We start from the raw sequence: 17710 nt of genomic DNA, 5'->3' as shown, positions 1-17710 counted from the left end.
ATAGATTAACATATAACTGCAATAGAGTTGATAAAAATTTATTTCATATGATATTTGTAAAAATAAATATTCTACTTAAAAAGTGATTTTAATTGTTTCAAATTTTATTTTCATATTTTCTTTCAGCTTTGAACCCGAATATATTTTTTTTATATGCAATTGCATGCATTTCTGATTCCTTCATTAAGTTAACTTTGTCATGTTTCTTGTTTGAGTTGGTCATTGATTTTTTGTCAATAAATACACAGGTATATAAAGGCAAAAAGAAATGAGCTTACTTACTTCTGTTATTCCAAATTTAAACACATCAATTGGACGATGCACCAAAATTACATACACCAAATTTAAACACATGCCTTTCAAGAGAAAACTGCTAATATATCCAAACCCCAAAATTAAGTTAGTGACCCTTATATACATTTTATATTTTTAGCAAATAATGGCGAGAGCAGTGAGCAGGAGTCCACAAGTGAATCAGAGGATGAGATCAGTATTGGTAAAAAGAAAACAGGAAAAATGAGGGATTCAGGTACAAATTCTAAAATAGTAATATTACTCAATTTAGCAGATTGGAAAATCTCAAACAGAATATTTTCATACATTTGAAGGTATTCAATTCCTACTGGAAATTGAATATTGAAGAGTATATACCATATACCTATTTTATCAATAGTTTGACAAATTTCCATAGGTTTCAAACTGTTAGTCAGAGCTAGTAATGTATGTGTTCTTTAACTAACTAGATACAACTAAATGTTATGAAACTTATACACAATGCTTATTACCATAACATACAGATCAAGTTTGAATTTTGATGGCATCACTTTTACTGTTCAAGAGTTATGCCCCTTTACAAAAGGAAAAATTAATGATTTTTTTGTTTCCTTTCTCTAACTTCAGTTTGCTACAACCAAAAGTTATAAAACTTATACATAATGCTTATTACTACTAAACAAAATACAATACTTAGTTTAACTTACAAAATAATAATGGTTATAGTTAAATATATAATATAAATAATTTTTGGGGAAATCACAAAGTTGTTGTTTTTGGCCCGCCTGCGACAAGGTCTCAGAAAGGAAGAATTTCATACATGCCTATTACATAGTAAATAAGTGAATTTCATGCATGCGTATTACATAATACTGTGAATTCATTAATTTTGGTTGGTACCAAATTTGGTGGATTATGGGAAACTTGCATATTCGTGGATATTTAATTTTGTGGTTTTGACATGGTTTGTATGTACAAAATTATAATCCTGATACCTGTGATAACAATTGTATACAAGTCTATAGGAAAGTTGTTATTCATTGAATATTAAAATTCATCTTTCATCTGTAAAATCCACGAAACAATTTAAATGTTTAACTAAATACACATTCCTTTAAAATTGTATCCAAATTGTATGGCACAACCACGAAATCACTTATCCACTAAAGTGCAAGGTTTCCGCAAATCACGAAAATTGGAATCCATGAAAATTAATTAATCCTCAGTATCTAGTATGAATTTGTAATTTATTTCCTTGTACATCAAGAAACATAGCCCCTACTTTAGAAAATATGACAGATACATAAAAACATTTAAATGGAATTTTTAAGCCACTCATTTTCTCATCACTTGCCGTCCGTCGTCCGTCGTCGTTAACTTTTACAAAAATCTTCTCCTCTGAAACTACTAAGCCAATTTAAACCAAACTTGGCCGGAATCATTAATGGGGTATCTAGTTTAAAAAATGTGTCCGGTGACCCGGCCAACCAACCAAGATGGCCGCCATGGCTAAAAATAGAACATAGGGGTAAAATGCAGTTTTTGGCTTATAACTCAAAAACCAAAGCATTTAGAGCAAATCTGACAGTAGGTCAAATTGTTGATCAGGTCAACATCTATCTGCCCTGGAATTTCAGATGAATTGGATAATCCGTTATTAGGTTGCTGCCCCTGAATTGGTAATTTTAAGGAAATTTTGCTGTTTTCATACGACCGCAAAAATTAAAATTTTTTGGTCGTATATTGGTATCACGTTGGCGTCGTCTGCGTTGTCATCGTCGTCGTCATCGTCCGAATACTTTTAGTTTTCGCACTCTAACTTTAGTAAAAGTGAATAGAAATTTATGAAATTTTAACACAAGGTTTATGACCACAAAAGGAAGGTTGGGATTGATTTTTGGAGTTTAAGTTCAAACAGTTTAGGAATTAAGGGCCAAAAAAGGGCCCAAATAAGCATTATTATTGGTTTTCACACAATAACTTTAAAAGTATTAGTAAATAGAAATCAATGAAATTGAAACACAAGGTTTATGACCACAAAAGGAAGGTTGGGATTGATTTTGGGAGTTGAGGTCTGAACAGTTTAGGAATTAGGGGCCAAAAAAGGGTCCAAATAAGCATTATTCTTGGTTTTCACACAATAACTTTAAAAGTATTAGTTAATAGAAATCACGGAAATTTAAACACAAGGTTTATGACTACAAAAGGAAGGTTGGGATTGATTTTGGGAGTTGAGGTCTGAACAGTTTAGGAATAAGGGGCCAAAAAGGGCCCAAATAAGCATTTTTCTTGGTTTTTGCACAATAACTTTAGCATAAGTTAACAGAAATCTATGAAATTTTAACATAAGGTTTATGACCACAAAAGGAAGGTTGGGTTTGATTTTGGGAGATTTGGTCCCAACAGTTTAGAAATAAGGGGCCCAAAGGGTCCAAAATTGAACTTTGTTTGATTTCATCAAAAATTGAATAATTGGGGTTCTTTGATATGCCAAATCCAAATGTGTATGTAGATTCTTAATTTTAAGTCCCGTTTTCAAATTGGTCTACATTAAAGTACAAAGGGTCAAAATTAACCTAAGTTTGATTTCAACAAAAATTGAATTCTTGGGCTTTTTTGATAAGCTGAATCTAAACATGTTCTTAGATTTTTATACGACCGCAAAATTTGAAAAATTTTTCGTCCGAATACTTTTAGTTTTCGCACTCTAACTTTAGTAAAAGTGAATGGAAATCTATGAAATTTTAACACAAGGTTTATGACCACAAAAGGAAGGTTGGTATTGATTTTGGGAGTTTTGGTCTCAACATTTTAGGAATTAGGGGCCAAAAAGGGCCCAAATAAGCATTTTCTTGGTTTTCGCACTATAACTTTAGTTTAAGTTAATAGAAATCTATGAAATTTTGACACAAGGTTTATGACCACAAAAGAACGGTTGGGATTGATTTTGGGAGTTTTGGTTTCAACAGTTTAGGAATTAGGGGCCAAAAAAGGGCCCAAATAAGCATTATTCTTGGTTTTCGCACAATAACTTTAGTTTAAGTAAATAGAAATCAATGAAATTTAAACACAATGTTAATGACTACAAAAGGAAGGTTGGTATTGATTTTGGGAGTTTAGGTCCCAACAGTTTAGGAATTAGGGGCCAAAAAGGGACCCAAATAAGCATTTTTCTTGGTTTTCGCACCATAACGTTAGTATAAGTAAATAGAAATCTATGAAATTTAAACACAAGGTTTATGACCATAAAAGGAAGGTTGGTATTGATTTTGGGAGTTTTGGTCCCAACAGAATAAGGGGCCCAAAGGGTCCAAAATTAAACTTTGTTTGATTTCATCAAAATTGAATAATTGGGGTTCTTTGATATGCCGAATCTAACTGTCATGACTGTGTATGTAGATTCTTAACTTTTGGTCCCGTTTTCAAATTGGTCTACATTAAGGTCCAAAGGGTCCAAAATTAAACTTAGTTTGATTTTGACAAAAAATGAATCAGTTAGGTTCTTTGATATGCTGAATCTAAAAATGTACTTAGATTCTTGATTATTGGCCCAGTTTTCAAGTTGGTCCAAATCGGGGTCCAAAATTAAACTTTGTTTGATTTCATCAAAAATTGAATAAATGGGGTTCTTTGATATACCAAATCTAACTGTGTATGTAGATTCTTCATTTTTGGTCCTGTTTTCAAATTGGTCTACACTAAAGTCCAAAGGGTCCAAATTAAACTTAGTCTGATTTTAACAAAAATTGAAATCTTGGGGTTCTTTGATATGCTAAATCCAAAAATGTACTTAGATTTTTTATTATGGGCCCAGTTTTCAAGTTGGTCCAAATCAGGATCTAAAATTATTATATTAAGTATTGTGCAATAGCAAGTCTTTTCAATTGCACAGTATTGCGCAATGGCAAGAAATATCTAATTGCACAATATTGTGAAATAGCAATTTTTTTTTTAATTAGAGTTATCTTTCTTTGTCCAGAATAGTAAGCAAGAAATATCTAATTGCAAAATATTGTGCAATAGCAAGATTTGTTTTTAATTGGAGTTATCTTTCTTTGTCCAGAATCAACTTAAATCTTTGTTATATACAATATACAATGTATATTCACTTTTTACTACCAACTGATAAATTAAAATAATCTTTACCATTCAGTGATAACAAGCAGTTTTTTTACATCTTATTTCCTTATCTTATCTAAAATGTTTTTAGATAATGTATTTTGGACATTTGCCAGACATGACTATGATGTCATTTTCTATTTTTATTTGCCAATAACTTTATGTAAATAACTTCATTGGAAATTTGCCAATATAAAATGTTGCTGATGAAGTTTTTTTTATTGTTTTATACAATAAACAATGTATATTCACTTTTACTACCAACCAATCTTTACCATTCAGTGATAACAAGCACTTTATTTTACATTTTAATATTTTATGATGTATTTAAAAAAGTAGTTATTGTTGCAAACTCCATTAGAAATTTGAACTGATATCAGTTTTGGAAAAAGGGAAACGGGGATGTGAAAAAAGGGGGGGGGGTTAAATTTTTCTCATTTCAGATTTCATAAATAAAAAGAAAATTTCTTCAAACATTTTTTTGAGAGGATTAATATTCAACAGCATAGTGAATTGCTAAAAGGCAAAAACAAACTTTTAAGTTCATTAGACCACATTCATTCTGTGTCAGAAACCTATGCTGTGTCAACTATTTAATTTTAGATTTAAAAAGTTTGAAGAAGAAATCTTTAATTGTAAAATTTGTAAAATCTTGACATTTGTTTTGTGTAAAAAAAAACCATGTAATGTCAAAAATTTGATCACAATCCAAATTCAGAGCTGTATCACGCTAGAATGTTTTGTCCATACTTGCCCCAACTGTTCAGGGTTCGACCTCTGCGGTCGTATAAAGCTGCGCCCTGCGGAGCACCTGGTTGATTATGGGCCCAGTTTTCAAGTTGGTTCAAATCAGGATCCAAAATTATTATATTAAGTATTGTACAATAGCAAGAAATTTTCAATTGCACAGTATTCAGCAATAGCAAGAAATCTTCAATTGCACAGTATTGTGCAATAGCAAGAAATTTTCAATTGCACAGTATTGCGCAATAGCAAGAAATCTTCAATTGCACAGTATTGTGCAATAGCAAATATTTTCAATTGCACAGTATTGCACAATAGCAAGAAATATCTAATTGCACAATATTGTGCAATAGCAAGAATTTTTCAATTGATTGGAGTTATCTTTCTTTGTCCAGAATAGTAGTTGAATCAACTTAAATCATTGTTTTATACAATATACAATGTATATTCACTTTTACTACCAACTGATAAATTAAAACAATCTTTACCATTCAGTGATAACAAGCACCTTTTGTTATATTTAATATTTTATGATGTATTTAAATGAGTAGTTATTATTACAAACTCCATTAGAAATTTGAATTGAGATCAGTTTTGGAAAAAGGGAAAGGGGGATGTGAAAAAAGAATGGAGGAGGGTGTTAAATTTTTCTTATTTCAGATCTTCAAACATTTTTTTGAGAGGATTAATATTCAACAGCATAGTGAATTGCTCAAAGGCAAAAAAAATATTTTAAGTTCATTAGACCACATTCATTCTGTGTTCGAAACCTGTGCTGTTTCAACTATGTAATCACAATCCAAATTCAGAGCTGAATCCAGGTTGAATGTTGTGTCCATACTTGCCCCAACCGTTCAGGGTTCAACCTCTGCAGTCGTATAAAGCTGCGCCCTCTGGAGCATCTGGTTTGTTATTATATTGAATATTATTATAGATAGAGATAAACTGTAAACAGCAATAATGTACAGCAAAGTAAGACCTAAAAATAAGTTACCATGACCAAAATGGTCAATTGACCCTCTAAGGGGTAATTGCCCTTCATAGTCAATTTTTAACAATTTTCATAAAATTTGTAAATTTTAACTTACATTTTCCGCTGAAACTACTGGACCAAGTTCATTATAGATAGAGATAATTGTAAGCAGCAAGAATGTTTAGTAAAGTAAGATGTACAAACACATCATCATCACCAAAACACAATTTTGTCATGAATCCATCTGTGTCCTTTGTTTAATGTTCACATAGACCAAGGTGAGCGACACAGACTCTTTAGAGCCTCTAGTTTATTTAGAAAATTATAAATAATCATTGATGAAAGATTTCAGCAAACAATTATAGGTGAGTGATTTAGGGTCTTGAGAGTCTCTTGTTCCAGTGTACAAGCTTTAGTAACCGTGTAACCTCAAGTTTCCAAAATATTCTATAAAAACACCAAAATGAAATAAGAATTGTGCTTTGAAAGACATACCTTGTTTCTTTGAAGTTAAACATAAGGTAATATAGGAAGAAAGCTATAAAAATTTGATTTTGAATTGGTGGTCTGATACTGCTAATAAATTGAGATACCTGGCATTTGAAGTTAGATAGCTACTGCCAAGAAAAATAATAAGGTAGTTGAATTAAGGTACTCAGTGTAATTAACACATCACCCGAGGCAGATATGCATCAAACAATACTGGATGTATAAATCCTTTATACCATAATTATATCCACCTAATGTATGTTTAATCATTTACTAACTTTGGTCAATGTTTGTTAAATTCCTGTAAGAATACATTCTTAAATGTTTTATTTTTTGATAGAGAGTGACAACATAAGTTTAGCAAGTTCAACAAGTGGGCAGTATTATAATCATTCCAAAGAAAGCAGACCTAGTAATGCAAGCAGTTCATATGCTGGACAAATGAGTGCAACAGAAAGTAGCCGAGGAGATGACCCTCATGATTCATCAGATAATGAGAGTATGCGAGGTAATGGTCCCACTTTCTCATTCATCTGTACTTATAACAACTACAGATTATACCTTATACAACATTTTATACCTATTTTGATAAAATACCTTTTTTTTACATTGAAGAAACAAGAATTGCTTTCTACTCAATATTTCGTAAAACAAATTCAGTGTATTTCTACAATATCATTTAAGATTTGAATAGTAGATTTTATAATGCCAATGCTATTAATTAATTTCTTTGTCATTCAAACAATCTTAAAAATTGAACAGTTTGAGTGAATTTATAGCTCTGGTTAAAATTTCATGAAAAACAATTTCATGAAAAACAATCAGAATAGAAGGCAAGTTAATTACTTATTTTGTGGACTCCTATATAAAGAAAATGATACTTCTCTGCTACCAAAAGGTATTAACAGTTTTATGCAAGAATACAAGCCATATGTAATCACTGAATAAAACTGGCCAAATAAAAACTGATAAAAATAGTTGAATGTCTTCTGCAGTCAATTGTACTATTTAACCTTTCATGTTCTAGATAATATAATCCCACAAGAAATGGTTCATTACTGGTTAGGTATTTGACTATTTGACTGTGAAACTTATTTGATTTACAAGGGGTTGGGGTGTTGAGATGTAAGGATAACAGTGAAATCTATTTTTTCAAACTGGTAATTTCACAAAACACACCTGTTGAATTTAAAGCAAGACATATATCACTGTCTTTGCATGTGCTCATCATTAATAAATTATATATAGAAACATTTGAAAAACCTATACATTTATTTTTTGTACTACATTTTTGACATCTATGACTCCTACCTACATACTAACAACAAGGTTCATGTATTGTAAAATCAGAAGTTATTGTGGTGTTTTATTAATGCCTTCTTTGCGACAAATGATAAAAACTTGTATACATATTTCCTTCATGATATTGTTGTAACTGATTGCATTAGTTAGATTTCACAGTTTGACAGTGGTCAATGATTTGCAGGAATAAATTCACATATAAATTTCTTAATTTAGAGTATTAAAATTTGTTTTGTGTACATGCTTGATTACAGATTAAAACTACAAATTAAAGTTACCTGCATGAGTGAATTCTTTGTACACTCAAAGAACAATTTTGTGTAATTGAATTTTGGAAACAATTTGATACTTACTAAGACCATTTGTTGTGACAAGATGTATATCAATACAATATTATTTTCTCTTGTTTGTAGGATGAGTAACTTCTCAAAGCATATGATTATTTTTTTTTATCCCTGACCTTATATCCATTGCAACTTTTGTCATATTTGATCTCAAAACTACAAACAAAGCTTCGTCTTAACATGCTATTTGTGTGATGTGTGTTCAGCTTCGTCAGTCATTAACTTTCTGTTAGCAAAATACCCAAACACAAACACACACAAGATAAAAGCATAAACACAAAAACAGACCACCATAACTTCAACTTTATTCCAGAAACTTCAAACTTTTAAGACAAATGCTTGAGTGAGAAATTAAGCTTGAAACTAGCTGCATAAAGCATTTGATTTTTTTGAGAAAGACTATATTTGAAAACAGAATTATTAGCTCACCTGGCCCGAAGGGCCAAGTGAGCTTTTCCCATCACTTTGCGTCTGTCGTCCGTCGTCGTCCGTCGTTGTCTGTCGTCCGTCATCGTTAACTTTTACAAAAATTTTCTCCTGAAACTACTGGGCCAAATTGAACAAACTTGGCCACAATCAATATTGGGGTATTTAGTTTAAAAAATGTGTCCGGTGACCCGGCCAACCAACCAAGATGGCCACCATGGCTAAAAATAGAACATAGGGGTAAAATGCAGTTTTTGGCTTATAACTCAAAAACCAAAGCATTTAGAGCAAATCTGACAGTAGGTCAAATTGTTAATCAGGTCAACATCTATCTGCCCTGTAATTTTCAGATGAATCGGACAACCCGTTGTTGGGTTGCTGCCCCTGAATTGGTAATTTTAAGGAAATTTTGCCGTTTTTGGTTATTATCTTGAATATTATTATAGATAGAGATAAACTGCAAACAGCAATAATGTTCAGCAAAGTAAGATTTACAAATAAGTCAACATGACCGAAATGGTCAATTGATCCCCTAAGGAGTTATTGTCCTTTATAGTCAATTTTTAATAATTTTCATAAAATTTGTAAATTTTTATCTACATTTTCCACTGAAACTACTGGGCCAACTTCATTATAGATAGAGATAATTGTAAGCAGCAAGACTGTTTAGTAAAGTAAGATGTACAAACACATCATCATCACCAAAACACAATTTTGTCATGATACCATCTGCTTCCTTTGTTTAATATTCACATAGAACAATGTGAGCGACACAGCCTCTTTAGAGCCGCTATTATTATTTACTCACAATGATAAAATGTTTGGAAAATTAACTTTACATTACTCATGTGTATTAATCACTAAGAGGGCGTATCAAACAATTCTTAATTGGAGCTAAATTAGATGTAAATAACTTTTCACGAAAAATTGATATTACTTTATTCAATTATTAGGACTAAATTAGCCAAATTTACTTATTTTATTAGGAATTTTCATGACAATAGATAAACATGCTTCATATTTTTAAAAGAAAAGAATATTTAATAACCTCAGTCGAACTAAAACCAACCTAAATGTTTTATTTTTTTTAAAATTTATTGGATGCTCCTGTTGACCATGTTGATTAAGCAACATGATCCCCTATTAAATGAAAATAAAGTAGACCTAAGAACTATCCTATAACTTAAATATTTTATGTGATTGAGATCCATACTTTTGGCAAGAAGTATATATTTTTTTGCCTATAAATATTATGGTTGATTATCTGCACATCAAGTATGGCTATGGTGTAGTTATGAATAAATATTAACAAAATGTTATTTGGCTGATTCAATAAAAATGAATGTGTATTATAAAGTAGTCAAATGTAACATATAAAAGTTGCCCATGTTAACTTATTTTCAGTTAATTATACTCAGTTTATGAATTGATGTAAGGTCTCCTAGGCATTATGGCTGTGATCAAGTAATAATTTTATAATGAGGTGATAAATTACGGAAGTTTCATTACTGAAGATTCCACCTTTGAAATTATTATAGCCATTAGCCTTGAAAAATACGACTGTAAAAAAAAATTTGCGTCGTATAATGGTATCATGTTGTCGTCTGCGTCGTCGTCATCGTCAGAAGACACATTTAGTTTCCGGACAATAACTTTTGTTTGGATCTCTATAAATTTTTACCAGAAGGTTCAATACCACTAAAGGAAGGTTGGGATTGATTTTGGGGGTTATGGTCCCAATAGTTTAGGAATAAGGGGCCAAAAAGGGGGCCCAAAATAAGCATTTTTGTAGTTTTCAAACAATAACTTGTGTTTAAGTGTATGAATCTCACTGAAATTATACCACAAGTTTCCATACCATGAAGGGATGGTTAGTATTGACTTTGAGGGGGTTATTGCTCAAAATGTTTTGGAATTAGAGGCAAAAGGGCAAAAAAAGGGGAAAACTAGGTTTTTCTAGTCAATTGACAATTAAAACAATTTAAAAGCAGTGTAAGGGAGGTAATTCAAAATCAGTTAACATACAACTTTGGGTATGTTTAGATTACACTGCTGGTGGACTGTTAGTCCCCGAGGGTATCACCAGCCCAGTAGCCAGTACTTTGGTACTGTCATGAAAATACGGATTTTTGTTGTGTTATTAAAATTTGCTGTTACAAAATGTTAAAAATTATTATAAATTAAGGAATGTATCTCCCTCATGCATAGCTCTGATTCCTTTCGGGGATTTGGCTATACTTTTTGGACCTTTTGGATTAAAGCTCTTCATCTTTTATATAAGCTTTGGATTTCAAATATTTTGGCCACAAGCATCACTGAAGAGACATGTATTGTGGAAAAGCGCATCTGGTGCAGGAAAATTGGTACCGTTAATGTTGTTACACTACTTGTAAAATATGTATAAAGAAATGTCAGGTTTTGGACTAATTGCAGAAAAAAGGGGGGTGGAAGTAGTTTTTTTCCCCAAAATTTCTCAAATTCCAAATCTTTTAAAAGTTTAAAGAAGAAATCTTTAATTGCACAATGTTGCACAATAGATTTGTATGTTTTGTGTCAAAAACTGATATTATGTCAAAAATTTGATCACAACCCAAATTCAGAGCTTTATGAAGGTTGAATGTTGTGTCCATACTTGCCTCAACTGTTCAGGGTTCAACCTCTGCGGTCATATAAAGCTGCACCCTGCAGAGCACCTGGTTAAAGCAATGTTATACAATTATTTTCTTAATAACAGATAATGTTAAAAAACCATATAATACCATTTTTGGTACACATGACAGAAAGCGTTGAAAGTCACATTAATTTAAGTTTGACATAAAGTGTTGAAAGTCACATTAATTTAAGTCAACTCAAGATCAAATTGTGCAGTCAAAATGTTATAACTATGAAAGATACTTGTCAATGAGACAGCAACCCAACAACACAAATAGCCAAGAAGATTATATATAGCTATTCATTGCCGGTTTAGAAAAATAGTTGTGAAAAAAACAAAGAAAGTATCAAAAAAGGTTTCTATCAATGAATTTCACTGACCCATAAAACATCATACAATGAAAGAGTGTTTTTGATTACTAAACACAAATTCAAGCATTAAAGCAGCTGCCACCCTACACTCAAACAACAGTATTTTAGAACTGTAAAAACACATATATAGGACTGTATTTGACAGATTTGTAATTATTTTGCTTGTTTTATCAAATGCTATATATATATACATAATTAGTACAAGTATTAAATGAGCTATTAATTATGGTATGAAATTCCTTCAACTATTTTTCAGTCCTTGGTAATAATGTTTAGAATATTACGATCATAAGACAACGACCCACAATACAGAACATGGGGATAATTTTGTGTTTCCCTTTTATGTAAATGTTTTACCGAGCGAGCACTTGAGTATCACTCGGTAAATGCGAAGAGTAATTGATTAGTAAATCTTCACCGAGTTGACATCCCTACTATATATGGATTTAATAAGGTTCGTGTTTGGTGTTCAACATGAACATCAACATATTTTATAGACTCTTCAGTGGGTATTTTCACCAAGTTTAGTTCTAGGGAAGAAGGTTTTCTAAATAGTTAATAAGACACAAGTCTTTATGTCAGGTGAGGTAATATAAGAATATTGTAAGACTCATTATGTTGTAAGGTCAGACAGTTCCCATTGATATTGTTTTGCCAGGTTGTATTTTTAAAAACATTTTGCATGTATGATATATTGCTTATACTTCTAAAGCTGAATTGATATCTTGAATTTTCATCCTTCATTTCAACATACCACTGAAGTATTAACATTCTAACAATTCTTATATAATGATAACTTATGTTTAAATTTTGATAATCACTAGATTATTTGAAAAAATAGAACACAAGTTATCCCTGTTAACCCACTCCCTTTAACTCAACAATGAGTAATAAGGGAATTTCTTCAAATCAACATGTGTATAATTTAGAGGTTAACAGGCATGACAAGGAATTTACTATTTTTGAGAATTATCTGAAAGAAATTACTAAATAGAGGATGAAAATTAAAGAATCAATTTGAAATGTCTGCATTCCTGCATGAATATTATATCTCATTTCCATGGTTATGGCTGTTTATTAACAATTCTTTCCTTTTCTAACCAGGTACCTCTTCTGTTCCTCGTCATTACTCTTCATCCAATCAGCAAAGAGACAGTACACGCTATAGATATCACTGACCAATCATCTACCCTGTAGCTTCCATGCCTGGTGTCTGCTTTTTGGACTTCCTCTATGTAACATGCATATTATTTATATATTTACATTAAATGTAACATGTAATCCATTTTAGCTACCCTGGCACAAACTGCCAGAATGAGAAATTGCAATCACTTGGCGTCCTTTATCATTAGTCTTTCTTTTTCTCTCAAAAACATTAAGGGGGACTATTGGAGTTGCCAAAATTTTCATGTCAATGTGCCTCTGCAGCAAGTCTAAGGAAATAATGAATGTCTTGTTCATAAGCATATTGAAGGAATGAAAACCATACTCCCTAAGATGCAGAGGTTAAATCTGCCATATTCAAAATCAAATGAAACTTCAAATTTAAAAAAAAATGAATATGTTTATACACTTAAATGACTAAGTTTTACTATAAAACAAGTGAACACATACTTTCCTGTTAAAGAAAATCCCTTATATTATTTAAGACTTAATATATGTACAAATGTACTGCTATTGAAATATTATCTTCACTTACTTGAATTTGCCAATATTTTCTTGTATGCAATAACCTTAACTGTGAGACCCCTTGTTAGAATGTTTGCCACTGCACAAGGGGAAACCATGATGAAAGAATGTAAACAAATCTACACTAGAAATTAAATAATAACTGGTTCATAACAGTTCAAATTAAGTACAATCATTTAACAACTTTAAGGGGAAATTTTATTAACAAATTTGAAAACAAGAAAAATATAAAAAAAAGTATCATTGCTCCATCTACTTATTTTTCATCTGCTTCAACTCCCCTGTTATCAATTTCACAATATGATTAATTTCTGCAACACACTCAAAAGTTAATTACCTTGTGATAAACAATCACTTAATGAAATATTATTTGAGGATAATGAATTATAGATTGGTAATAAATTTAAGAAAGTATATACAAGACCCTGTTTAGTACATAAATTAATGCATTGGTTCAATAATTTTGATAACATTATAATGGCTAGAAACTGGCTTAATTATTCAAATATAAAGTTTATCTCTTCTATTAAATGATTATTGTTCAAGTTCTGTATCTCAGGATTTGTAAAATTAGGTCAGAATGATTAAATGACTGATTAAGTTTTTTCCTCACATTTAGATATATTTTACATCAGAATTGTAAGTTGACTTCTTATACATGTTATAAGAATTATTGCCATTAAATTACAATTTTTTATTTTTATACGACCACAAAAATTGAAAATTGTTTGGTCATATATTGGCATGAAGTTGGCCTCGTCGTCGTCGTCTGAAGACATTTGGTTTTCGCACTCTAACTTTAGTAAATGTAGATAGAAATCTATGAAATTTAAACACAAGGTTTATGACCATAAAAGGAAGTTGGGATTGATTTTGGGAATTTTGGTCCTAACAGTTTAGGAATAAGGGGCCAAAAAGGGCCCAAATAAGCATTTTTCTTGGTTTTCGCACAATAAATTTAGTATAAGTAAACAGAAATCTATGAAATTTTAAATAAGGTTTATGACCACAAAAGGAAGGTTGGGTTTGATTTTTGGAGTTTTGGTCCCAACATTATAGGAATTAGGGTAAAAAAAAAGTCCCAAATAAGCATTTCTCTTGGTTTTTGCACAATAACTTTAGTACAAGTAAATAGAATCTATGAAACTTTAACACAAGGTTATGACCTCAAAAGGAAGGTTGGGATTAATTTTGGGAGTTTTGGTCCCAACAGTTTAGGAATTAGGGGCCAAAAGGGTCCAAAATTAAACTTTGTTTGATTTCATCAAAAAATGAATCATTGGGGTTCTTTGATATGCCGAATCTAACCGTGTATTTAGATTCTTATTTGTTGGTCCTGTTTTCAAATTGGTCTACATTAAGGTCCAAATGGTCCAAAATTAAACTTAGTTTGATTTCAACAAAAATTTATTCTTTGGGTTCTTTGATATGCTGAATCTAAACATCTACTTAGATTTTTAATTATGGGCTCAGTTTTTAAATTGGTCCAAATCGTGGTCCAAAATTAAACTGAGTTTGATTTCAACAAAAATTGAATATATGGGAATCTTCAATATGCTGAATCTAACCATGTATTTAGATTTTTAATATTTGGGCCCGGTTATCAAATTGGTCCACATTGAGGTCTTTAGGGTCTAAAATCGAACATTATTTGGTTTCATCAAAAATTGAATTCTTGGGGTATGATATGCTGAATCTAACCATGTATTTAGATTTTGAATAGGTAAATGTCCAATTTAAAATTTTCAAGTTTTTGAGTTAAAGTTCTTAGACCACATTCATTCTGTGTCAGAAACCTATGTTGTGTCAACTATTTAATCACAATCCAAATTCAAAGCTGTATCAAGCTTAAATGTTGTGTCCATACTTGCCCCAACTGTTTAGGTTTCCACCTCTGTGGTCATTTAAAGCTGCGCCCTGCAGATCATCTGGTTTGCATTATTGACAGTTATTTAGAAAATTATAGTCGATGAAATAAATAGAAAATGATCCTCAATACAAGATTTTGAAATAAATCATTAATGCTGAATTTGTTGGTCATTGTTTTTTTTTGCCATTTCATGAAATACAAGATAAATATTTAAACAGGGGAATGATGAAAAAGACAAGATCCATGTATATATGAACATGTATTAAATATTCAGTCAGTTCCTTATTAGAGTTTTTGCCCTCACATTGTGATATTTACCACTTGTTTTTTGGTTTATTATTGAAAACTAATAGATAGATGGAAACTTTAAAAAGCAAAAATGAGTAAGATCTACAAAATATCAAGGTTCTCAAAATTCTCAGAAATTTTTTTATGGGACGTTTTGCAATTTATCGATGATTTCTACCCTTTTTGAATTTGTTTGGGAAACCTTGGTAAATAAAAGAAATTGTAAACAGTTTAAATAATCTTAAGTTTTGAATTATATTCTAGACCACAATGTTGAAGTTTGGCAAATGTATCCAGGTGAGGGACTCAGGCTCTCTAGACTCTCTTGTTTATATTATTTTTCATTTATTGTGTCAATTTATGTTATGAGTAAACATTTGTAATCAAAGTGCCAGTGTGTTCCTCAAAATTATTGCTGGATTATAAGTGTGTGTATAGGGTAATTTTAAGATGACTTCTTATAGGATGTTTTCATATCTTACAAGCCGCTACATACAAATATAAGTAAGAAAAGTAACAGATCTGAATTTTATTAGATTTAAGATTATTTATGCTTCTCTGAATCCATCTTGAAATAAGCAAATCCTTTAGAAGTGATTATAGTCTGAGTTGGCAGAGAAGCCTACTCACTCAATACAAAAAAAATATATTTAACCATTTGTAACTGGTGAATTTTTCACCTGGTTTAACATATCTTGTAAAATATAAATGTTATTTTTGCTCAAGCAATGTAGGCAATACAATGTTTTCAAATAAGTCACATCACTGAAATTGTCAATTGACTGTTTATTTGAATTATTAGTTTTAAAGGAGCATAAGCTGCGAATTTGACAAAAAAGTAAAATAGTTTTTTTCCAAACATTTATAAAAGCAGAATAATGGAATAATATTTTGTTATCAACAGTCTAGATCCTTTTGACTCAATATTGTTAAAATAAGAAATAAACATCTCTATATGTAATTAGCTTGAAAATAATAATTCTGATTTGAATTTGTATTCATCCAAATTTCAGTTCGACATTAAGGGAAGACAGTCATGTGGTGGTCAGCATTCATTAAAAATAAAAAAAAATATCAGTATTTGAAAGTGAAACAAGAGAGACTATAGGTATAGCCATTTTGTTTACTTATCTGTTCCACAAAAAATATTCTTATACAGGTAAAACGATGGTTTATATATAATCTTAACCTATATCATGCAACGATACAGACCTAGTAAAAAATATAATTGTAAGTGCTTAAATGTCTAGGTATAATTAGATTAACGTTTATATCAGGTTATTTCACTGTTGGCAGTCTTCTGATGTCATTTCAATTGATAATAAGATGGCGTCCAGTCAAAAATATGCACGAAATGACTATATATTATAGTAGGTCAATTCTTTGTCAATTGTATCTTTTATACTTTTTTTTGTAATTTTGATAAATGTTGTAGTATGTTCTAAATAAAATGTGAGATTTGGATCTTTGAATTTGAAATTAACAGCCAGCTAAGTGCATTTTAAATCAGTATTTTAAATATTTTTTTTCATTTTGTTCAAAGAAGTTGCAACCAATTCAAGTTAAATTGACTTGAATAATAGTGTGACTAGTTTTTATACGATCTAAAAATTGAAATTTTTTTGGTCGTACATTGGTATCACGTTGCCTGCGTTGTTGTCATTGTCATTGTCGTCCGAAGACAGATGGTTCTGGATAATAACTTTAGTATAAGTAAATAGAAATCAATAAGGTTTATAATCACTAAAGGAAGGTTTGGATTAATTTTTGGGGTTATGGTCCCAACTGTTCAGGAATTAGGCGTCAAAAAAGGGTTGTAGTTTCCAGACAATAACTTGTTTTAAAGTGTATGAATCTCTCTGAAATCATACAACAAGTTTCCATGCAACAAAGGGATGGTTTGGATTGACTATGGGGGGTTATGGCTCAAACCATTTAGGAATTAGAGGCCAAAAAGAGGTAAAAACAAGTTTTTTTCTGGTTAAAGGACAATAAAGACAATTTAAAAGCAGTGTAAGGGTGATAATCCAATCTCAATTTTAAACAACAATGTTTGATTACCTCCATTACACTGCATGTAAATTATGTATTTAGAAATCATGATTGTCTCGAGGTGATTAGCTGTCAATTTATTTTAAAAAATTACAATTAATTAATATTAATTTTAGC

The 17710-nt window shown here is 30.8% G+C and overlaps 1 protein-coding gene across 5 annotated transcripts in view; it reads left to right on the top strand.

Annotated features, from left to right (window-relative positions):
- Positions 1-17710, top strand: part of LOC143076161 (rabphilin-3A-like) — a 111178-nt gene that overhangs the window by 34379 nt on the left and 59089 nt on the right. For all 5 annotated transcript variants that reach the window (XM_076251842.1, XM_076251844.1, XM_076251840.1 and 2 more), the window contains 2 exons: positions 434-529; positions 6939-7106. In XM_076251842.1, the coding sequence (XP_076107957.1) occupies positions 434-529; positions 6939-7106 (264 nt within the window). The remainder of the gene's footprint in view (positions 1-433; positions 530-6938; positions 7107-17710) is intronic.

The sequence above is a fragment of the Mytilus galloprovincialis genome, chromosome 5 (genome assembly GCF_965363235.1).
Source record: "Mytilus galloprovincialis chromosome 5, xbMytGall1.hap1.1, whole genome shotgun sequence".
NCBI classification, from domain to species: Eukaryota; Metazoa; Mollusca; class Bivalvia; order Mytilida; family Mytilidae; genus Mytilus; species Mytilus galloprovincialis.
Note: the sequence above shows the minus strand (reverse complement) of the source record. Positions and strands in the feature narration are given on the sequence as shown.